This window comes from Simochromis diagramma, unplaced genomic scaffold (assembly GCF_900408965.1).
Source record: "Simochromis diagramma unplaced genomic scaffold, fSimDia1.1 OVJJ01000370.1, whole genome shotgun sequence".
NCBI classification, from domain to species: Eukaryota; Metazoa; Chordata; class Actinopteri; order Cichliformes; family Cichlidae; genus Simochromis; species Simochromis diagramma.
The window spans coordinates 260608-285077 of record NW_024387012.1 but is presented as its reverse complement, the minus strand read 5'-3'; the positions used below and the strand labels follow the sequence as shown (position 1 = coordinate 285077).

Sequence of the window (24470 nt, the reverse complement as noted above, 5' to 3'; positions counted from 1 at the left end):
AACTGAATGAAACTAATAAAAATGCAAAGAATCTTACAAGAATCCTTTCATGAGTCGTAAACATTTTACAAAACAAGGCAGAAAAAGGGTAAGAAAAGGAGCATTCAAATCATAAAAAACTTTTAAAATCTATTATTTCTATATTGCAATTTCTTATTTTGTTATATCTTACCAGTTTTCCAACTCCAGCCAGCTCACTAGTTGGATTAACCATGCCCCTACCTCTACTGTTCCAATATCTAATGTTGTTTTAAAAAGTAATGGAAATCCTGCCCTACCCTCCTAACCCTAGAACAGCACCCATAATGCTCCGTAATGCACCACTTATTCATTCATTTACTGTGCTTATTTTTGGATTACACATTGCACATTACACATACTTTGCTTAATTTATGAATACCTACTATTGATAAACTATTTTCCATAATTTATTTAAATGCCCATGCTGCTGTGCACTTTCTTAAGTCTAAACCAACCCATTCATTTTCCTCATCTGCTCAATTGTTTTATTACCCATTGTGAGTTGGTTATTTTTTTCTGTACATTAGCAGTGCTTCTACCACTGCTGCTGCAATGACTAAAGCTGTTCATTAATGTTAACGTTCCTTCGGTGAATAATGCTGCTCAATCCCCTAAGCCTCCTTCTTAAACTGAAAGGAACACAAAGGGACACGCCACCATCGGGCCACATCGGGCCTAGTTTGGTATTTTTCTCACTATTTGAATTATCAAAACACTTACATGTGCTGCTCCAACATCTACTGCTATTTTTGGTGATATTATCAGATCTACTATTAGTGCTACTCCAAACTTTAACAAAAAGACAAAGAGAGTGCACCCCATGCTTCCTAACCCGATGAGTGCGAATTCTGCAAAGTGCTTTACTTGTCAAATTATGCATATGACTCCTAAATACGCTATTTTCAAGTGTTCTTATTTGTTCTGCTGTTAATGCTAGTCGATCCCATAAAATTGTTGCTATAGACCCTAATATCAAGCCAAAGAGAGCACCTGTTATACTCTGTACACCATTACATACACATTCTACTACTAGTAATGTTATTCCTAACTGCAAAAAGAACACAAATGGATCCCCCACAGTACTCCCTAATCCAGCAGCAACTAAATTTTTTATCCTCCTTACATTTTGGATAGTAAATGCTGCTGCCCTTGTTGCTGCTCTTGTCAGTCCAACTATGAGTGTTGCTGCACTCCCTAATATTGTTCTTCCAAAATGCAAAAAGGAGCCAAATGAAGCAGTGACTACGCTTCCAAATCCACTGCCTAACAAGTGCAGCACTGTGCTTCCTTTGTCCATGACCCATTCCACTAAGTTTTTTACTTTTTGAATTACCCATGCTCCTGCCCCAGTCACACCAGTAAATAATGGAGTTATTAGGCCCACTGCGAGTGTTGGTCCTTTCCAAAATACTGCTCCTATCAACCCTAGGAACAAGCCAAATAGAGCACACCTCATGCCAACTACACCATTACATACCCATTCTATTACTTGGCTTACTTTTTGGATTACCCATGCTCCTGTCCCTGTTGCTCCAAAGTTTAATGATGTTTGAAATCTTCTTATCAGTTCAAATGTGAATGCTACTCCAAGTCCAAATGTTCTGCTTTTTAACCACGAAACCAAGGCAAATAGAGCACCCACCATGCTGCCCAATCTAGTCCATTCTGTCAGGTTGTGTACGTTTTGCATTACGAAGACTTCTGCCCGTCTTGCTCCAGTGTCTGCTTTATCAATCGCACTGTGAGTTCTGCTACAGTGTATCCTCTTTGTGACACCCACTCTAATATTTTTATTGCTTTTTGCTTTACCCATGGTCCTGCCCGAGCATCTCCACTGTCTAATGTTCTTCTAAGTGTTGTTATCAGTCCAACTGTAAGAGTTGCGCCACTCCGTAAGATTGTTATGCCAAACCGCAAAAACAATCCAAATGGACAAACCACTATGCTCTCTAATCCAGCAGCAACCAAATGTTTTATGTGACCTACATTTTGGATTGCCCATTCTGCTGCCTTTTTTACTCCAGTATTCAATGCTATGGTCAATGGTGTTATCAGTGTAACTATGAGGGTGTTTAACCCAAAAAAGAAGCAAAATGGCTCGTCCACTATTTTCCTCAAACCACCAATTACCCATGTTGCTATATTTCTTCCTTTTTGAATTACCCATCCTGCTGTCACTCCAGTGGCTAATGCTGCTTTAAAGGTTATTACTTTGATTTTGGATACCACTGCACCCCCTAATACTGTTCTTGTTAGCCCAAAAAAGATTGCAAATAGAGTACCCATAATGCTCTTCAATGTACCTTTTACTCCTTGTTTTTTTTTTTTTTTGGTTTGTGCTTCATTTGTTTTTCCTGGAGTTAACACTACGACAGCTGGCCCAAAGAATGCATTTGCCACTGATTCTGCTGCACGTCCTTTAAAATTGATCAATCTACTATCATAGACAGTTTTGTTAGCCTTTTTGCAGGAGTCTCCTTGTGGCAACATCTTACTGGTGTAAGAGGGCTGCATGCTTGGCTTGATGTAACATTTTTGCATTTGCCATTACTGACTTACACACAATAAAGCATCATCCAAGTGTATTTTGAAAGCATACTTTATCTAAAATATTAGTTTTCAAAATGAGGAAGTTGTGAAGTCCAAAAAGTGTTAGTGTTAAAAGAACTTACCAGACATGGTGTTTGAAGTGAAGATCAGAGCTTGACAGTCAATGAGTAACTTGTTGTTTATGACTTCAGCTTAATAATGATAATAATGGATTGGATTGATATAGCGCTTTTCAAGGCACCCAAAGCGCTTTACAATACCACTATTCATTCACTCTCACATTCACACACTGGTGGAAGCAGCTACAGTTGTAGCCACAGCTGCCCTGGGGCAGACTGACAGAAGTGTGGCTGCCATATCGCGCCATCGGCCCTTCTGGCCAACACCAGTAGGCAAATAGGGTAAAGTGTCTTGCCCAAGGACACAACAACCAGGACAGAGAGCCCAGGGATCAAACCGGCAACCTTCCGGTTACAGATGCAATTCCCAACCCCCTGAGCCACGGTCGCCCAAGTTTCATTTGCTAAAATATATGTATGTAGAGGGCGGGGATTGCTGGGTTTTCCTTTAAAGAGGAAATAAAAGGCAGGTGGGTGTGTTTTCAGTCATGAAATTGCTTTGCCTTTACATAAACCACTTTTAAAAAATTAATTATTTGCAACACAACCTGTTTTCTTGTCCAGTTTTGATTCAAGTTTGTTTTTTTTATTTTTAATGCAAACGTTATCTAAAATATTAGTTTTCAGAATGTCGTAATGTCTGCAAATATTCGAGTTATATGTACTTACCAGGTGTGTTGTTTGAAGTGATTGAATAAAGAGCAGAGCAGAGCTTGAAAATGACTGTACGTCTTGTTTATTGGGACTTTTGCTCTTTCACTTGGTGTTAAAATATGTGTGTTTGAAGAGTAGGGATTGCTTGGGTTTCCCTTTAGGAGGTAACAATCATTTAGGTAATTAAATTGCTTTGTGCTTACATGAAACAACTATAAAATAAATAAGTTAATTACAACCAAATTTCTTCTCTTTAGGGTTTTTTTTTTTGGGGGGGGGGGGGGGTGTTTCAGTGTTCTTCAAATGACTGAATTCACTGTTGTGCCAAACACTTTACTTTTACAAGATCGGCCCCATAAATTCTCTTTTAGTCTCCTTTTGTTCATGTATTTCTTTTCTGATTATTTCTTCATTTGGAGCAGATTTTTTTTTTTGTTTGTTTTGTTGTTTTGGGGGGGGGGGGGGGGGGTACAAAGATTTTGTTAGCCAAGTGAGTAGGCCTATTTCGAAATTCAGTAGATTAAATTTTTGCTGTATGATGGATTTCATTTGGAACATATTCCATCCATCCAGTTCCGCTTATCATTTTCAGGGTCATGCTGGAGCCTATCCCAGCTGTCTTAGGGCAAGAAGCAGAGTATACCCTGGGAAGGTTGCCAGTCTGTCACAGGGTTTTGAAACATATTTTATACATATATTTCTTGAAATGATTCTGTGGACAGATGAAACCAAGAATGACTTGCAGCAGAATGATGGGGAGAGAAGAGCATGAGTAACATTGGAAACAGAACACATACTTAAACAAGCTGTGAAGTTCCTGAAAGACTTTTAAATTGTATTGAAACAGGTACTACTTTATTAACAAAAGTCATTAAACATTATACACTCATATTATACATTATACAATTCATCTTGTGTTTTGGGTTAATTCTGATTTTGTATTGATTCTTAGGGTTGGTTTTGGTGTTTAGTATTTTATCATCCCTACCTGTGTTTTTCCTCTGTGCTCTGTCCGTGTCCCCGAGTTTGTGTTGTAAAAAAGTCTGTGAGTTTTTTGTTTTACTTTGTAGGTTTGTTTCTCGTTATGCCCATTAGTTCCAGCTGTGTCCCCTCCTGTTTGCCATTTCCTGATTACCTTGTGTGTATTTCTAGTGTGTGTCTGCCTGTGCTCGTCGTCGTGTTGTCTGCTTTACTCTGTGTTAACTGGTATTCATTCTGCATCTCTCTGCCAACATTCTTTGTGCATTTTGCTTCTTCTCGCATGTGTGTTTGGTTTCAGGTTAGTTCCTTAGTTTTCCCCAGTTTAGGTTTGTTTACTCCCCACTCTGCTCTTCCTGTTTTTGCCACTTTGTCACTCCTGTGAATAAACAATCACTCGCACCCCAGCCAGTACCTGCATTTTGGATCCTTTTTCTCAATACACCACACGACTGCTGCCCCAGACATCATGTGACAGCTCTTGCTTTGTCAAATACCTTTATACTTGTTGCTGTTATTGTTTTTGCTTTTTCTGCTGCAGCTTCATAATTATTAGAACAGCTACTGCCACAGCAAGAAAAGCTACTTAAACACACCTGTTAGCAAGCATGCAAACTTGCTCACAAGTATTACAATCATTCTATCCTGATGGCCATCTAATTCACACCCTGTTTTTTTTTTTTCCTCCTTCCTTGTTTTGAGTAGTTCCTCTACCTGGAAGCAGTTGCTCCTGTATACTCCCGGAGAGTGGTTGTTGTTCAGTTATTAAGTACAGGGGAGAACAAGCAGCAACTGAAGGTGTTTGCAGTAAAGACCTGACAAAGCATCACAAGATAAAGAACAGCATTTGGTGATGTCCATGGTTTCTAGATTTCAGCTGGCCCCTGGCTGCCTCATCCAAGTTTTATAAACAGTCCTTCTATCTAAAATTATGTTAGTTTTCATGCTGGACTGTTTGCCTTTTCACTGAGAAAGTGCTGCATTGATCACTAGGTTGAGTGAAAGGCCCAAAATTTGTACTGAGCCGGCTGCTGCTTCTTGCCTGCACTGCCTCATTGTTTGCAGCAATGCATGGTCTTTATGTGCACTATATGTACTCACTCCCTGTGTTTCAAATTTATATCACACCACAGAATATGTGATTGCTTTCCAGCAAATGTGCTTTTGCTGTGCTGTGCTTTGCTTTGCTCAATGCAGTAGGAAACCATAATTGCACAGCTCAAGCCATAGAAAATAATGTTTCAGTGCTCAGCAGTGCTGTTGCCATGCGAAGGGGCATTGTGTTTAAGAAACGGTGTAATTGCTAAATAGTTAATAACAATAAATTCAAACCTGTTGAATTAAATTGGAAAGTCTGCACTTCAATTGTGTATTGGAAAAGCAACTGTGGTGGTGCACTTAGACAAAAATGTATTGTTTTCTAACAAATTATAGACCTAATTATAGTTATTCAAATTATTAGAACTGCCACAGCAAGAAAAAACACAATTGTTGGCAAGCATGCAAACTGGCTCACAGGTATTTCAAACATTCTGACTTCTGTCCAACATATTTCCTGATGACTTTATAATTCACACACCCTGTTTTTTCCCCTCTTCCTTGTTTCGATTAGTCATTGCATCTAGAAGTGGGAGAATTACTCAAAACTTTACTTTTAAACATCTGGAAATTAGATTCTGTGTATAAAATTGTCTACACCAGCAGAACAGTTAAATCTACATTTAAAATCTAAGCTGAATTAAAACTGAAAGTCTGCACTTGATTCTCACATTCAGTCATATGTTGTTCATCTGAGGTTTTATTGAATATATATTTAGAATTTGCTAATGACAAGATGTTTTAGCATTTTCTGATACATAAACTTTATTCATCATGCAGGTACAAGTAATGCAGATAGACTATATTTTGCTTCTGTTAGATACACTTAGATCTGGTAAATAAACACGTATGTACACAGGAAATGCATTATAGTATGATATTAATAAGCTCAAGTTATTTGTGTAATGTTATTTACAAATTAAACGCTATTATTGATTACTCCGATGTAATCGTTGTGTATCAAAGCAAACTTCTGTCATGCTATGCCTATCTGATTCTTATTGCTGTGCAAATTTCTTAATGTATATTTAAAAGGAAAAAGAAAACAAAATGAATATATACTAAATCCAATACCATTTACTTAAAAGTAAATACTGCACCACAGAGTGAAATGCTTTGGCAAACAAGTGCTTCTTCTTAAGCCGTGTGTGATGCTGTTCTCTAAATTAAAAAGGGCACACACATAAACTGTGCTAAAATTCTATGATGGCAAGAATGGTGACAAGAAACAGAAACTGTGTTAAGATGAGTGTCCCAGCAAAGGGCCCTTTAAGAAAAAGCCATGAAAGAAGCAAGGAGTAGAACACAAACACCAGTAGATTCACTCCTCGATTTTGACACAGGTCTTGCAAAAGTTGATTCATTTTTTTAATCCATGCTAAAACTCTGCATATAATATCATGTGCCCAATTTACTAATTTTCTTACTTTTAGCATTGCCCATGTTCCTAATATTGCTGTAACTCCTATTATCACTGCTCTTGATATACACCCTAATGTGGCTCGTATAGACTCTAATGTGGCTGGTATAAATCCTAATGTGGCTGGTATAAACCCTAATGTGGCTAGTATAGACCCTAATGTGTCTCGTATAAACCCTAATGTGGCTAGTATAGACCCTAATGCGGTTGTTCCCAACCCTAAACAGAACCCAAACACAGCACCCAGAATGCTCCAAAATCCGCCGCTCCCGGATGATTGTCCTCTTTCTTTACTATGGGGCTTGTTTGTTTTTTCATCTTTTTTATATTCTTCTTCTTCTTTAGGTTGCTTTTCTGTTTCTTCATCCTCATTATCTTCTTCTACTTCTTCTTCTACTTCATCTAATTCTTCTTTTTCTTTATCTTCTTTTTTATTGTCTTCTTCTATTTCCTCTTCTACATCTGATCCGGGAGTTAAAACTACAACAGTTGACCCAGAGAAAGCCTTTGCCACTGATTCTGATGCAGGGCCTGTAAGTTTGATCGTGTCATTCTTAGAGACACTGTTGTTACTGCAGGTGCCTCCTTGGTGCGATATCTTGTTAGTGTAGCACACTCCTTTGTTTTGTTTAACTATCTGATCTACTGTGTTGAGCAGCTCTGTAACCTGGGACTGGCTGCTGTCACCCTGTCGGATGTATTTATTAATGATGTGGTATCGTCTCTTGCACTTCCTCATTAGATCACTCAGATATTTATTCTGATCTATTAAGTCTTTCATCTTCATTTCATCTGAGTCTCGTCCATCCTGAATAAAGACAACTGTAGCATATTTGAAAACCTCCTCTGAGAAATACTGGCTTATTTTCTCAATAACAGCCTTCTGTTGCTGCTGCTCTGTGGATTTCTCCACTTTGAGCATGATGAGAAAAGCATGAGGCCCTGGAGTGCACCCAGTGACACACCTCAGTATTTCAGGCTTCAGCTCCTCTTCTGATCTATTTGTGCAAAGTAAATCAGGAGTGTTGATCAGGGTAATCCTTCTTCCATGGACAGATTTGGACTCAGTTTGACATTCAGTGTTGTCAACCCTAAACACGTCTTCTCCAAATATGGCGTTTGCTAGGCTACTTTTTACAGCTTCAGTGTTTCCCAGTAGGACAATCCTGTACAATTTTTCCACTGGAAAGAAGTGAAAACAGAAAATTAATAGGAGCATTTGAGTACTCATATGTTGTAATATTAAGCTCAAAGATTAAATAAGAAAAATACGCATAAGTGTGTCTGTTGTTCAGCCATCATTCATTAGATAATAACTGTTTAAAGGTTTGTGCTAGAAAAGATGTGACTGTGTCCAGTGTAAACTGACAAAGGAAAGAAGAAAACAGGAAGAAATCAAGGATTGAATGAAATAGACATTTCCACACGCTCTCTCTTCAAATGTATTTACCAAAAAGAAAAAAACAGGACCAGGAGAGCAGTCTGTGATAATGTTTTCCTCAGAGAACGCACCTGATTCAAACTAAAGTGTTCTCAAATAAGTTGTTACCTTTGATGTACTTTTGAGCCCCAGCTGCTTTTCCTTCCATGACCATTATTGTTGGTGGCACTAAAAAGGTAAAATGAGTGAAAATAACACATTAGATAATTCTGTTTTGATAGAGCGGTTTATTCATATTTCTTAAATCAATTTTTTTTTAAGTTATACGAGGAATATAGTCATGCTTTGCAAAGAATAAATTTGACAAAATGACACAGATATGCTGGGTTTATCAGTTTCGTTCAGGATACCTGTCACATCGTCTTTCTGTGCTGCATCTTCTTCCAGTGGTGTTACCACTTTAACGCTCATATTTTCCTGCAAACCTGCTACACTTTGACATAAAGCTTCCATCAGTTGTCCAGCTGCAGGACCTGTTAATTTGATCCATGCATCCTTGGAGAAGCTTTCCCTGACTTCAGTGGGGAGCTGCGGGATTCCTGGGTGTTCTAGAAGAGATAAATTGCAGTTTGTTTGTCAAACCATGATCACAAGCTCCAAAATCAAAACTGTATTTTGTTAGATACATAAAAAAAACCTGACCATCATTCATGTTCATATGATCTCATGTTTATCACACTAACTTCACAAGAAAACTCCCTCTTTAGACATTCTAGAGCTACATTTATGTCAGTTGTGCAATTGACTATGAATTTATTCCAGACTGTAACTCATGGAAAATGTATGCATGAGATGGTCTATGTATGTGTACATTTATTTTCAGGACTAAATATCTGTACATTTCAATGTCATGCATTACTCTAATATTTATAAACTCTCTTCAATTTCCACAGAGGTAAAAAGCAGGTGAAAATGGGTCTTGAAGACAGTGAGAAACATGTCTGCTCTACTAATGTTTGGTTTTGGCTCCATCTAGAGGTTCCTGAAATATAATGCAATGTTGTGTCATGAAGCTTTGTTATCTTTGGTTTCAGTTTTGATTTCTTTTTTCCTGCGTTCACTGCGACCTTGTAGATGAAATGACAAAAACAGAGCTAATTTGGTTTTGTTTTCGTTTAGTTATAAAAAGCTACAAAAGGTCATTAAAATCAAATGTATTTAAGGCAAATGTATGTAAGTCTGGCTGACATGTTAAAATGATGAGTTATGTATCAAAATCAATTAAGGCGCCAGCAGGTTACTTGCTTGGTCTGGTCCAACATTTCTGTGATTATGATTTCATCGCAATAGTCTTAAAGCACCAACCAAGTTTCGTTTCCTTTGATTATTTATTAGACTTATCAAAATGCACATGGTTGTTTTGACTGCAGGATATTAGTGCTAAAATAACTTACCAGGCATGCTTGCAGAAAATCAGAAGACCGGAGCTTGAAGACCGTTGCTTTTCTTCGTTTATTCTCTGAGTTTACTAGTGATGTGACGTTCTGTATCGAGGCTTCAAAGCTTGTGTCGAGTAATGGAGGGGGCGTTTGCGCAATGCGCGTATCGAGGTTTGCCTCGTTTATGGGAGAAGATGAAAATGATGACGTCCGAAGCCTCGCTGCCCGGCTGTACCACGTGACTGGTTCATGAAGTGGCTCGAACTTTGCCGCGAGATATGACAGCGATATAAACCCCTCAGACTTCCTTCAAAATGTGGGTGTTTGATGGAGAGCTGCGGTTAGTGAGAGTTTGGAGGTTTATGAGAGTGAGGAGAGAAAGTCAGGAGAGAATGGAGCCAGCTATGAAGAGGAGGATGTCCTCCCCTGTGTGGGAACATTTTGATCTTATTCCTATCAACAAGGTATGTTAATTTCTACAGAAGATATATTTTCATAATACTGATGGTGCAATACAATTTATGTTAAGCGGCTTTACTTTTGTACAAGGTGAAGTGTTTGCTATGTGCCAGGGGGCTGGGATATAACAACAATACCTCATCCATGCTTAGGCACTACAGAGCTTTGCATGAGAATAAGGGGAACACCGATTGTGGAGCAAGACCAGGTGAGCCATCAAATGTCATGATAATATAGCATGCAGTAATGTTACTAAATGAGATAACAATATTATACAACTGTAATAAGTTACGTGTGTGATATTTATATTTGTGCTTTTTCTTTATTGTCTTTCCTCAGGAGAACAATCTCAAATAGATGAAGACCTGGTTAGCATGGTGATTGAGGACTCACAGCCATTTAGCATTGTGGAGGACGAAGGATTTAAAAGATTTGTTAAATCATTAAATCTTAGCTATGTTCTCCCCACTAAAAAGGTCATAACAGCAGTGAAAATGTAGTTTTTACAGAATAAAATGTGAACAGGCAGGACTGTGTAGCTGTCCATACCTCAACGTTACAAAAGCACAACCACTGTCCACACCCCAACCTCACCTTACCTCACAGTAAATAATCATTTTCCATACTGCCAGTATAAATATACACAGTATACTGCATCACTACAATATACATGTTTTACACACTCCTTTTGTTGTTGACATTTACAGGCTGTGTGCAAAAGGCCACACTCTTCAAATTCATGCCAACTAATATTTTTACGTCCAGTAGATGTCCTACTAGAGCAAATGAAGCTTCAAGACACTTTGCGCTGGGATGAACCAATTGGATGAAAAGCTTCAGTGCTTCATGAAGCTTCATCTGCCCATCACTAGAGTTTACTTTCACTTGCTGTTTGAAAAGTTGGGGTGGAGAGAGCTGCGGTTTTCGGTTTGAGTGGAAATAAAAAGTGCAGCTGAATGTCTGTTTTCTTGTGATGGGTAGATGAGGCCTCGTGAAGCGTTTCAGCACATTTCCCGAACTGTATCGATACTGTGTCGACAGTTTCCCGGCCAATGCACAGTGACTTCCTTTGACGACACAGTGTTGCTGTTTTGCTCCATACTGACACCTGCTGGACCTTAAATATCATTGCAGGCCACTTACTTGAGACTCACAACAGACACTGATTCCATAACCTAGTCATACTTGTACACTTTAAGGTATTGTACTTTCCATGGAATCATTTTATATCTTTTATATTGCAAATATTGTAGACATCTTTAATTTATATTGTGAATGACATTAAGTGAACATTAAAATGAAAGTATTGTGAATGTAATATTACCCATTTGACTCAGTTTATTATAAATTTCTATTCAGAAAAATAGGTTTATCCAATGTTTTTGCATTCAGTCTATTGCGTTTATTTTTTTACACCATTTCCCCAGCTTTGGAAAACTCACAGGCACAGATGAAGCTGGGGTACACAAAAGCTGTAAAGCCAGGTGGAAAAGGTTCGGATAAGATGTCTTCCTATTCCCTCAGTACGTTAAAGCATCCTCTGATCTTGGAATTTTTCTCTCCGACACTCTCCACAATCCTAAGGGGTTGGCAGTCCTTTATAATAAAATTCAGGACTGCCTGGTCCAGAGCAGTCTTCCTAGATGCTTGATTTAAAAATAATAAAACACATATTAATAAAAAAATGATGATAAAGCTGTTCAGTGTCTATATAGGCCGACCTGTGTTCATTCTCGGTGTGTTTGTCTTATTTTCATGTTTGGCTCTGTAATGCCTAAACACTGAGGAGGTGCTTTTGTTTGTGTAAGAAAGCTCCGCAGAACAGATGCAACATTTAACCTGCATAAAATGAAATACATAATTTACACTTCAAGTCACATTGCTGTTTTTCCTATTCTGATAGATTACACTGAAACAAAGACAGACAAACTATAAGTATATATAAGTATAAGTCCCCATAAGTATTTATATATAAACATACATAAAGAAAACCAAGTTTTTTTACATTACTATTTCCTTTTGTGCATAATTTTATATTGTTGTTGATAATTAATTAATTAAAGCAACAAAACAACCTGAAGAGCCGGTTCGGAGCCGAAAGAGCCGGTTCTCTAAAAAGAGCCGGAAATCCCATCACTATGCGGTACCTTTTAAACAGTTTGGCGCGTTGGCAATGATTGATACAGCGGCTGTATCGATCACGTGACTTTTTCTTAAAGCGACGCACGCACCGATACAGGCATCGCTCTGTGAGCTTGATACATGCGTCGGTGCGTCAGTGTTGCAGGACCCTTCACTACTATTTTCAGTTGCTGAATTCTGCGTTAGCATGAATATCTTAACACATACGTGAGGTTTACCCTTCTACACTAGAACAGAAAAGATAAATGTTCCAGTGGTCCTGCTATGAGCCCCTATATGTTATTATAGCATGTTGCTCTGGCATGAAGTGGATGATGCAAACATATAATGTTGCATTATTTTCTTTTTCGTGTGTTTCCACAGGTGAAAGTACAGTAGAAAGTACAGTATATAACTACACATGACTGGTTACAGGTAAGACACGTGTTTTGTGCAGAAACATGGTAAGCATTAAAGGATAGAAGACGTTCATGTCTAATATTAAGCCAGATTTTAAGTTTTCTTGTTAATATTGATTTTATTCACCTTGCTACTACATCATTAATTTCAGAAAGCCAAAACAAGCAAGTATAATCTATTATGAATAAACACAAACATATAAATGTTAAAATGGGTAAATTCCTCTTTTCTAAGTGTGTTTTCTAAGGTTTAATCACATTTACACCAGTTTGGACTTTATTCATTGCAGCATGTGCTTTATTTTTACCTTTTTCTGTGATGTTTCTGCTGCATTACATCCTGTACAGCCACCTTTAGGTGTTAAGCTTTTCTGATCTTTCTTTTATTAAAATAATTTCCATTTTTAATAGTTCTCTCCCAGTGTCACAATAGTGTCACTTTTTTGTAGTACCTGTCAAAATTTCCCCAAAGGCACTAAAAACTAAACTGTATGATCTCTGCTTCTGTGTAATTCAGCCATTTGCTTGTTATATTTCTGTCAGCCCTGCTTTCTGTATAACTGCTTCTTTGTTTGCTTGCAATGTACTTCCCGTTTCTTCAGGCAGATCCTCCACCTGGACCTGGTTTTCATCCTTTAAAGTTACTGTCAAGAGTTTGTTTTAAGGACATGAAGATGGCTGCCAATCTTATTCACCAAAACACTGATTAACTTCTTCTGGAAATGCTGCAATAGCTTTAACACTACAATATGGCACAGACCAACAGTGTAAACAATAAATACTACTTTCACCACAGCAGTGTGGCACACATGCCGAACTTTGCATAAAATACTTAATAGTGCCTTCTGCCCTGCAGGGTCTCCTCTCAAGTGATTCATGTATCAGTGTTGGGTATTTAAAAAGACGTATAGATTTCCAACAAAATTAAAGTTCTTGTATTCATTGTAGCAATTATTTAAAGGGTGAAAACACATGACTCAGAATGTATATTCTTATTTGAATTAAAATTACTTTTTATCACTAAGTATAACTAATTATCGATACTTCCTGTCATCTTTGACAGCTCATCTCACTTATTCTATTTCCTTTCCAAATGAGTAAAAAGTCTGAGATATATTTGTTTTATGATAAAAGCTTTATTTCTTTAACTAATACAAATATCATAATACTGTGTTGGTATTATAATGATATTGATACTGATATGACTTTAAAGCACTATTAACAAAAGATTACAGGATGATGATCTTTCAGTTAGAGCGTGTTGAAATGCAAGTGCCCAATTTTGCCACCCCCCTGTGCTCCAGTGTGCTGACTTTATTGGCTTTAATAGTACATAATTTACTTTTTTCCCACACGATTATATGAAATCTCACACTTTGATAGCTGAGTTGTGTTGCACACATCATTTCACATTAGAGGTTAAATGCTGTATGGCAATTATTTGATCACATTCAAATAAATACATACTCACAGGCAAAACTGGCTTTTCAAATTTGGGAGTCCTTCGGAGGATTTCAAGATTTTAAGAAAGTTTCAGGATTTTGAAATGGGGGGGGGGCAACATTAGCGCTACATCTCTCCTCTTCTCAGCCACTGACAAACACTAATCTGGCACTGTAGACTAGGTCAGCAACATAAAGCAGGAAATTGATGGCAGTGAGTACAGCTGCAGCGATTGTTTCTGAGTTATCGTTTCTCCCGTAACTCTTGTTAAACTGGAACACAGGCCAGAGGATGGTGGCAGTCAAATACATGATAACTGCCAGGAGCCCATATGCCGAAAGGAACTTGGAGAATGGGATGGGGAGACAGCCGGTCCACTCTCCCACACACAGCACCACCACAGCCATGGAGAGGATGAAGCAGATGCAGTACACTGCCATGCACCACTTCAGTGCTGGATGATGGTCGTATGTCACTGGGCTGCTGATGAGGATGAAGATAATACAGGCCAAAAAGGTCTGGCACACTTTCAGTAAGCCCGGAGCTGTAGCCATGTAACCTGCCACCTCTCCTGGCCTTGCTTTAGACAGGCTCACCTCCCCCATGTAGGCAACAGCTGCCAGGCAGGAGAAGACTGTGGAAACTATGCGATGGTCACGAGTTTCACCAGAGGGCAACTGGTATTTAAGGAAGAAGACTGGGAAGATGATGGATGCTGAAAGGCAGAGTAGGGCAGCGTAGCAGGCGACAGTGATGGGGAAGTTGGACCAGGACACTGGCACCCGGGCCTGCAGGCCGAACAACTCTACCAGCAGGACCAGCAGAGTGCAAGCGAAGCTGAACGCCCAGCAGAAGATGCACCAGTCAGCCATGCCTCCGTGGGGCAGATAAGCTCCATGTGCAGCGACGCTGAATGCCACACAGGTGAATAACAGGGCAGCTACTCGCATCCAGAGCAACTGGGAAGTAGGGACCACAATCAATGGCATGATGGGATGTTACAGTCTGTCAGGAGGTGAAAGTGACTTTAATAGTCCTGCAAGTTTTAAGACGAGTCTTGTACTGAATGTCGGATCCTGCTTCTCCTCTACTTAGTGGGCATTTGTCTCATAATCTGCAGGAAGAAGACAAAGATGCTCAGAATAAAATGAAGCAAATATGTTTTAATATGCAGTTAAGGAATAACTGTACAGTACGTCTGTGGAAAACAAAATTATTTTAGACATTTTAAAAATGTTGAAATTGTTTTAAATTTATTTATTTCTTGAATTATTCACAGTCCATAAAAAGAGTAGCTGAGTTTTCCAAAGTCTAACATTTAAGTTTAATCTTATTTCTTGTTAAAATCACATACCATCCTGATGCTATACTAGTACTATACTAGCAAAATTTTACCACTGGACTGTTCATAAATAAGCTAACAGAAAATCCCAAGGAGGGAGCATTAGACAGCGATTGATGAGTGACTTTTAACAAAAATAATCAGGTGTAAGCTCAGGTTTCACATATGTTTCTCTCTGGAAACAGCAAGGCAGTTCAGGTGAATGAGAGGGGGATAAAGGAAAATCTGTATGCTTTTGACATGAGAAATAACTGTACTGATAGAAATCACTGGGCACTATGTAAAAGGTTCTGAGGATTAGTACAGGTGGAGTCCAGTATTTATCCAGAGGAAAGCTGCATTATTACAAACAGAAATCTGTGTGGAACTGCTGATGAAAAATACCAAATATTATTGAGCATCAGACCACAAGCTGTCCCGGTTACTATTTTACTGCACCGTATCTGCAAATCACTTTAAAATCACATTCTAATAATAACAAATGCAACATTTGTGCATTAATCTAACACCTGCATTTTCACTGACATTTATTTTACTCATTTCAGATTTAGCAGGTGAGTCCCTCACTGTGCACGCACTGCTGAGAAAACCCCCAGTTCAGTTCATTTCTGCTTGAAATTCCCATTATTATTGAGGAGCATTAAGTGGGGCTTGCCTCTAAACACTCACCGTGAGGACTGAGTAAACAGTTTTAAGATTAAGAGTTTCCGCGCTGCTCATAACTTCTCATGTGCATTACTCATGTGGACTCCCTCTGAAGTCCACATGGATCTGGCATCTTGAAGCTAATCTATAAAGCTTCATGATGCCAGTGTCTCCAAATTCTGCATTCTGCATTTTAGCCAAATCCCCATATACTTATGAGATAGGTAAAAGTAGGTGTTTTGGCAGATTGAGTGAGTAAGGAAATACCCTTTTACCTACATCATTTTTAATGCAAAAGAGTGAAAAATCTGTTGTATTTCTAGGGTGTGGCGAATTTCACTAGAAGATAAACTCTAGCTCACCCCCGCCCCCATAGGTCACGTTCAATTGCCATTAACTCCACATATCCTGTTGCACATAAACTCACACAAAACAGGAAGCAGCTCTGAAGAGCTAACAGCGAGTATCCAGGAAGCAACAGTAGCAACATCGAAGCAGTTTTTCAGACTAAATGGTAATCAGGCCAGAATATTAGGACTATTTCGGGTATATTTTTTAACAGGGATCAACATCCAGAAAAGTTTTTTTTAAGTTCCTGTTTGATTCTCTCAGTTTAAACACACTCCATGCATGGTGATCTAAACTGAGAGAGATGACTGTTAAATTGCAGCAGCAGCATGGTCCTGATACATCAGAAAAAAGGTGCGGTTCTGCGGTGTAGGTTATGTGGCCTCTTCTGCTGACAGGAAACCAGGTTTGGGTTTACGCTTTTTGGTTTGGTAGTGCGCATACCATGCATACCTCGGTTCTTAACACAACCCAGTCGAGAGGGTAGTGCCATATAAAGCTTAAAAGTTAAAGGGAACCACCCACACTGTTGTAAAATGGGGGCAAAGAAAGTTTCTCACAAATAACAGGTTATGTTAAATCAAATAGGCTACTGCAGGATTTCTTACCTCTCTTAAAATAATAAAGCTATGAAAGAAATCTATGCTCGTTTTCATGCAGATACCCTATCAGAGGAGGCGTGTTTATTTCTAAGAGTATGTTCTGTATAACAGACGCGTTTAACAACCGTTTAACTGAGTAATTAAGAAGTTTTCCATGTCAGATAGCGGACATACCGCGCCTCGGTGCTATGCCTTTGTAATCAGCTCTATTCCAAGAATAGACCGCGATAAACACGAACTGCTACGTTTTACTTAAAATCTTTCAGAGCAACATATCATTCTGAGGCGGGATCTTACCGATTTCTGAGCCAGGAGTTTTATTTCACAATAATGTTAAAGCTTTAAGTTCCTCGGCGCATCCCCTCTGTTATCCAGCGATATCTGTCTGCTGGCTGTGGGTCCCACGCCCCACACTGCCATATTTGGTAAAGTCTAAAACCTCCTCCACGTCCAGCAAAATCGTCACAGTTCCTCTTCTCGGAGATGGCTTACTCACATAATAAAGGAACAAATAAAAAGGTCATTTCTGGCATGTCCTCACTAGGGAGTTGTGTCGAGTAGCGCTGCTGCATGGGCGTGGACGCTTGTTACTGCCAGTAAACAAATAAATGAATAAATAAATTAACAGGCAGCGATAGGTCAAAAGTGTAAGTTATGTCATAATTTGGGGTTATTGTGTCAAAATTCTGACACAATAACCCCACATTATGACTATCTTGAAATTTCAAGTTACTTCTGAGTAGAAATGTCAAGACTCCTGAGTGGAATTTTACAGAGGGGAAACAGTAAGTGAGCCTGGAAAGAATCACATCAAGCATCCAGAAAATCCTCCCAGGGTTGTGCCCTCCTCTCTCCTCCCTCTAAGCAAACCGCTGCACCCGTCTGGTACAATCGTGAAGTTCACAGATGACATGTCATTAGACTCATCGAGGATGGTGATGAGCGTGCATAAAGATGTGGGGCAAAACTTGATTTTACGTCAGCTGTCACGGTTCGCTTGAGGACTCACACGCAGGACTCAGAGGCACAGTCAGTATTTATTACAGTTCCACCAGGTGTATATACAAACAGTGCAGGGGATAGTGCTATATACAAAGCGGTGACAGGGAAAGGGCTCCGGGGAAATCCAGGTAGGGAAAAGACACTTGCTCCTCTTCTGGCTCTTTCTCCAAACGCTCACACAAAAGGGAATCCACTCGGGGAATGCAGGGTCGGGTCCAGGGGATCTATGTACAGAAGGAAACACACGTTAGACGTTTTGCACAGGGAAGCAAAAAAGAACTTGCTCAGAGCCGGGCTGCACTGACGCGAGTCACACACAACGATCCAGCGATGAGTAGAAGCCACTCCCTGGCTTAAATGCTGGCTGCGCTGACGAGGCCCAGGTGTTTCCTCTTCAGAGGGGCGTGGGCCGAGGGCGTGAACCCACCATGAGTTCCGCCCTGGCGAGAGAGCGAGAGAGAGAGAGAGAGAGAGAGAGAGAGAGAGAACACTACTAGTCAGCGGCCTGCTGATCCCCTGGCCGTGACATCAGCAGCACAGAAAGCGTCTGAAGGTGAGCTTAAAAAATGATTGCAGGCTACATTATGGAAGAGCTGCTACCGCTGCGTACTGTCTTTAAAAAAAATGATTAATTTCTATTGTTTGCCCACTCAAGGTTTATAGGGATTTTAAGAAGTATTTAGTTAAATTAAGTTACTTTTCTGACACAGCAATTAGATAAGTATTTTAAATACAATATTGACTAAGTAATTAGTAATTAATTACTTTTTTAAAGTAACTTACCCAACACTGGTGCTGACCCATGTGTGGGCCACATCTGGCAAACCAGATCTGGGCCAGCAAAGGGCTGTCATTCTTTGCGGTATGTGAGCCATGTGTACGCACATTGTGTGGGCCAGGTCCGGGCCATACCATTTTGCTATGTGGTAGTAGCACCCACAACCAAATCAACCACAACATCTTGTTAGTGTTGCACACTCCATCATTTTCTTTGGCAATTACTCTAAATGTTTTATGTATTATGTATTTATTGTGTATTTAGGGCAATGTCTTACAGCGGTTCGACACTCTGGCCTATGTGATGACTCGTATGATTAATAATGTGTCAATAACACTAGGACCATCTCTAAAGAGACACCCACTCTAAGGCTTAAATACCTACAACTCTGTCAGTTGTTTTGGAACTCAAGAAGCTTCTTGAGCCTTCTTTTTAAGCACTCAATACAACCTTCCAAGTCAGTAAGGGGAAAAATGCATCCAAAAATATCAGTGACAATTCATTCATTTATTTTTGCATAACACAAAGAAATATGTGTGACAGAACATAGTTGATTTTCTTATTGAAAAATATAATTATTTAAAAGTAGAACATAGCGTAATTACTCTGGAAAAACAGGTTTTGTGATTTGGTAGAAATACTAGAGTACAGAGTTGATTTTAAATGAATTATTACTTTATTAAACATAATTGTTTAAATACAGAAATAATTTATTGAGTTTACAAAAAAGACAAAACAGAGAAAAAAATGATTCTGATTACAGAGCAGCATGAAAATAACGGATATTTTGGGTAGTTTTGTAAAATCTCATTTTTGAAACAAGGAATTATAAAACCTGTCATGTTGTATCACAGATTCTGTGTTTCTGATTCATGTGCCATATTGGACATAGCCCTTATCTATGGTGTGATTATATGATAACAAGAATAATAACAAGCAACAGGAACATAAATGATAAGAGGAGGGTCCCAGCAAATGGTGCTTTGAGAAAAAACCATGACAGAAGCAACGAGTAGAAAACAAGCACCAGTAATACCAATCCAAGATGTTGTTTTATCAACTCTATCACATTTCTTATTTTTTGTATTAGCCATGCTACGCCTACTGCTCCTCCAGTGACTACAGCTGCTGCTGCTGCTGCTGCCACATATCCTGCTGCTGTGCCTCCAGCCCCTGCTGTACCAGCACTTGCACCTGCTCCTGTTGCTTCTACTGCTCCTGCTGCACCTCCAGTCCCGGCTGCACCTCCAGCCCCTGCTGTACCAGTACTTGCACCTGTTCCTGTTCCAGCAGCTACACCACCTCCTATAGCTGTTGATACTGCTCCAGCAGCTACACCACCTCCTATAGCTGTTGATACTGCTCCAGCAGCTACACCACCTCCTATAGCTGTTGATAATGCTCCAGCAGCTGCACCACTTGCAGCTGTTAATAATACTCCAGCAGTCACAACACCTCTTGCAGCTGTTCCACCACCTGCAGATGCCCCACCCCCTAGTTTGTTTTCCCCTGCACTCTCTTGTACTTTTTTGTGTGGCTTGTCTTCCCTTTTTCCTTCGGTCTTTTCTTGAGTGTCCTCTTGCAGTTTTTCTCCTGCTTCTTCTATTTCTTCTTGTGTTTTATTTGGTCCTTCATCTTGTTCTAGTTCATTTGATTTTCCAGTTGTTTTTCTTTCTTGTGCTTCTTTTGTTTCTTTTGCTACGTCCCCTTCATTTTTTCTTTCTTCTTTTTCTTTTGCTATTTCTCCATTTTCTTCTTTTGTCATTTCTGTCTGTTCATCATTCATTTTTTCTAATGTGACATGCTCTTCATTTTTTCTTCCTCCTCCTCCTTCTTCTTCCTCTTCCTCTTCCTCTTCTTCTCCTTCTTTTGTCACTTCTGTCTGTTCATCATTCGTTTTTTCTGATGTGGCATGCTTTTCATTTTTTCTTCCTCCTCCTCCTCCTTCTTCTTTTGTCATTTCTTTCTGCCCATTGTTAGTTCTTTTTGATGTAGCTTTTCCTTCTACATTTTCTCCTTCTTTTTCATCCGTTGCAGTGCCATCTTTCTCTATTGCATTTGTTGATCCTGGAGTTAAAACTACAACAGCTGACCCAGAGAAAGCCTTTGCCATGGATTCTGCTGCAGCACCTGCAAGTTTGATCATTTCATTCTTAGAGACACTGCTGTTAGCATTATTACGGGTGTCTGCTTGTGGCAACATCTTGCTGGTGTAGCACACTCCCTTGTTTTCTTTAACTACCTGGCCTACTGTGTTTAGCAGGTCTACCACTTTAAACTGGCTACTGTCACCCTGTCCGTTGTATTTATTAATGATGTGGTATCGGCTCTTGCACTTCTTCACCAGATCACTCAGATATTTATTCTGATCTATGAACTGTTTGATCTTCATTTCATCTGAGTCTGGGCCATCCTGAGTAAAGACAACTGCGGCATATTTGAAAACCTCCTCTGAAAAATACTGGTTTATTTTCTCAATGACAGCCTGCTGTTGCTGCTGCTCTGTGGATTTCTCCGCTTTGAGCACAATGAGAAAAGCATGAGGCCCTGGAGTGCACTCAGTGATACACCTCAGTATTTCAGGCTTCAGCTCCTCCTCTGATCTACCTGGGTCTGAGAAATCAGGAGTGTTGATCAGGGTAATTCGTCTTCCATGGAGAGATTTGGACTCAGTTTGACATTCAGTGTTGTCAACCTGGAACACGTCTTCTCCAAACATGGCGTTTGCTAGGCTGCTTTTCTCAGCTTCAGTGTTTCCCAGTAAGACAACCCTGTACAATTTTTCCACTGGAAACAAGTGAAGACAGAAAATTAATAGAGCATTTGAGTACTCATATGTTGTAATTTTGAACTCGAAGATTAAACATCAAAAATATACATAAATGTGTCTGTTGTTAACCCATCACTCATTAGAGAATGATTGTTTGTTAACTAGAGGTTTGTGCTAAAAAAAAATAAAAAAGGAAAAAAGATGTGACTGTGTACACTGACAAAGGAAAGAGGAAGAAAACAGGAAGCAATCAAGGATGAAATGAAATAGACATTTTAACATGCTCTCCCAGACTCCTCCATTTTATTTCCAAAAAAGAAAAAAAACATAGGGCCAGGAGAGCAGTCAGTGATGATGATTTCCTCAGAGACACAACTGAGTCAAACTCATGTCTCCTCAAGCATGTTGTTACCTTTGATGTACTTTTGAGCCCCAGCTGCTTTTCCTTCCATGACAATCATTGTTGGTGGCACTAAAATGGCAAAACGAGGGAAAATAACACATTAGACAATTCTGTTTTTGTAGAGTTGTTTATTATATTTCTGTTTAAAAAAGTACTTATCAGCTCAGGTCATTTGCTACATTGCATAGAGAGAAGTAAGGTCATGCTTTGGAAAAATGATATTAGATGAAATGACACAGAAATACTGCATTTATTTGTTTAGTTATTCAAGATACCTGTCATGTCATCTTTCTGTGCTTCTCGTGGTGTTAACACTTTAGCGCTCACGTTTTCCTGCAAACCTGCTACATTTTGACAGAAAGCTTCTGTGAGAGATCCAGCTGCAGGGCCTGTTAATTTGATCCATACGTGCTTAGAGATGCTTTCCCTGATTTTAGCAGAGGGATGGAGCATTCCAGAGTGTTCTAGAAGAGATCAATTGCAGTGTTTAATTAATGGTGTACATTTATGTAGCTGGAAAATCCATTATCACTCATTTATGCTTTTGCTGAAACAATTGCACATATTTGTAAAATTCTTAAATCACCAGAAGAGGTTAAAAACATCCACAAAATAATGACGGCATAGGAGAAACGTGACATTGCATTCTGTGCAGCCGCAATAAGAATCAAAGTAACATATCTGCCTTCATGCAGCATGTCGAGTTTGTTTGGCAAAGCATGATCACGAGCTCCAAAATCAAAGATACTTTTTGAAAAGTTTTTGTAACCCCAATCATTCATGTTCATATGATGTCATCTTTTTAACACTAACTTTACAAGAACATTTTTAAACTACCTCTTTAGACATTCTAGAGCTGCATTTATTTGAGTTGTACAATCTATAACTTTAATCCAAACTGTAACTCACTGTGAGGAATGTGTTTTGGCTGAAAATGTACATTTTAAATGCATGCATGAGATGGGCTATGTATGTGTTCTGTACATTTATTTTCAGCTCCAAATATGTGTAAGTTTCATTGTCATGCATTACTAAACTCTCTTGAATTTTCAAAAAGATCAAAAGGTCTTCCAGTGTTCTGACAAACCTTCCTACTTTGGCAAAATGTCCTACTGTAAGTAGTTTATGCACATTTCTGCTGTCACAGAGTAATTCCAGCACAGCTTTAAGTAGGTGTGACGGTTTGCCACGTAACTTTGCCCATCAGAATATGCTTGTAGCTCATATTCATAAAGCCAGGACGGTTTGCCACTTCATTTTACCTGTTAAAGTATGCTTGTAGGTAACATTCACAAAGGTAGGATGGTTCGCCATTGAATTTTAGCTATTGAAGTATGCTTCTAGCTCAGAAGGTAGGACGATTTGCCACTTAATTTAGCTGTTAAAGTATGCTTGTAGGTCACACTCACAAAGGCAGGCACTTAATTTTACCAGTCAGAGTATTTTTCTAGCTAATATTCACAAGGGTATGACGGCTCGCCACTTAATTTCGTGTTGTGCGCATGTGCAGAAACAACAGGTAGGATGGTTTGTCAGGTAGGATGGATTCCCAGAACACCGGGACCTTCAGGTGAAAATGGGAAGACCGTAAGCAACAGCTCTGCTCTACTAATGTTTGGTTTTGGCTCCATCTAGTGGTTCCTGAAATATAATGCAATGTTATGTCATCAAGCTTTGTTCTTGTTGGTTTCACTTTTGATTTCTTGGGTCTCTTTGATCCTGCATTCACTGCGCGGCCTTTTAGGTGAACTGACAAAAAACGAGCTAATTTGATTTGTTTGTTTGTTTTTTATTCCATTATAAAAAGCTAGAAAATGCCATTCAGATCAAAGGTATTTAATGCAATTTGGCTGACAGATTAACATGATGAGTCGTGTATCATAAAAAATCAAAAGTGCCAGCAGGCTACGTGCTTGGTTTGGTCCGACATTTCTGTGATTGTGATTTCATCACAATAGTCTCAAAGCACCAACCAAGTGTCGTTTCCTTCGATTATTTATTAGGCTTCTCAAAATGCACGTGGCTGTTGTGACTGCAGAATATTAGAGTTAAAATAACTTACCAGGCATGCTTGCAGAAAATCAGCGAAGAGCAGAGCTTGACATCCGTTGCTTGTCTCCTCTGGGTTTACTTTCACTTGCTGTTTGAAACGTTGGCATGGAGAGAGCTGAGGGTTTCGGTTTGAGTGGAAATAAAAAGTGCAGCTGAATGGTTGTTTTCATTTGCTGAATTCTGCATTTGCAGAATATCTTAACACAGATGTGAGGTTTACCCTTCTATAGAACAGATAAGATAAATGTTCCATTGGTCCTGCTATGAGCCCCTATATGTCATTATTGCATCCCACATAGCAAGCAGGTCTGGCCCAGATCTGGTATCAAGCCGCCACTGCTGGCTGACTTCTGGCATGGTAAGACGCATGCCATCCAGATATGGGCCAGGCCTGGTATAGACTGCACTGTCTGTGTGATGGCATGC

General features: G+C 39.3%; 1 protein-coding gene and 1 long non-coding RNA gene across 6 annotated transcripts; one reads left to right on the top strand and one right to left on the bottom strand.

Moving 5' to 3' along the window:
* Nucleotides 1–5912: 5912 nt before the first annotated feature.
* On the bottom strand, nucleotides 5913–24202 carry LOC120739307 (myeloid-associated differentiation marker homolog). Of its 5 annotated transcripts, none has more exons than XM_040041036.1 (5): nucleotides 24055–24185; nucleotides 22268–22456; nucleotides 22002–22061; nucleotides 21427–21606; nucleotides 15093–15216 (listed from the first exon to the last, which is right to left on the bottom strand). In XM_040041036.1, the coding sequence occupies exons 1-5, from the start codon at nucleotides 24059–24061 to the stop codon at nucleotides 15194–15196; spliced, it is 459 nt and encodes a 152-aa protein (XP_039896970.1). In that variant the 5' UTR covers nucleotides 24062–24185; the 3' UTR covers nucleotides 15093–15193. The 5 variants fall into 5 exon arrangements, with proteins under 5 accessions (XP_039896967.1, XP_039896966.1, XP_039896968.1 ...); XM_040041035.1 differs by having other exon boundaries at nucleotides 21390–21606; nucleotides 24055–24184; XM_040041033.1 differs by lacking the exons at nucleotides 15093–15216; nucleotides 21427–21606; nucleotides 22002–22061; nucleotides 22268–22456 and adding exons at nucleotides 5913–8022; nucleotides 8390–8449; nucleotides 8632–8829 and having other exon boundaries at nucleotides 24055–24202.
* LOC120739312 lies at nucleotides 7630–21642 on the top strand. Its single transcript, XR_005697174.1, has 2 exons — nucleotides 7630–7725; nucleotides 21304–21642. It is a non-coding gene; the product is annotated as an uncharacterized LOC120739312 (long non-coding RNA).
* Nucleotides 24203–24470: the final 268 nt, after the last annotated feature.

Bases quoted from the DNA above. Each gene is read 5' to 3' on its own strand.
- LOC120739307 (XM_040041033.1), bottom strand. The intron at 8,450-8,631 runs GTATCCTGAACG...TTACCTTTTTAG, and splicing joins ACAGAAAGACGATGTGACAG to TGCCACCAACAATAATGGTC. The intron at 8,023-8,389 runs GTAACAACTTAT...ACTTCTTTCCAG, and splicing joins GGCTCAAAAGTACATCAAAG to TGGAAAAATTGTACAGGATT.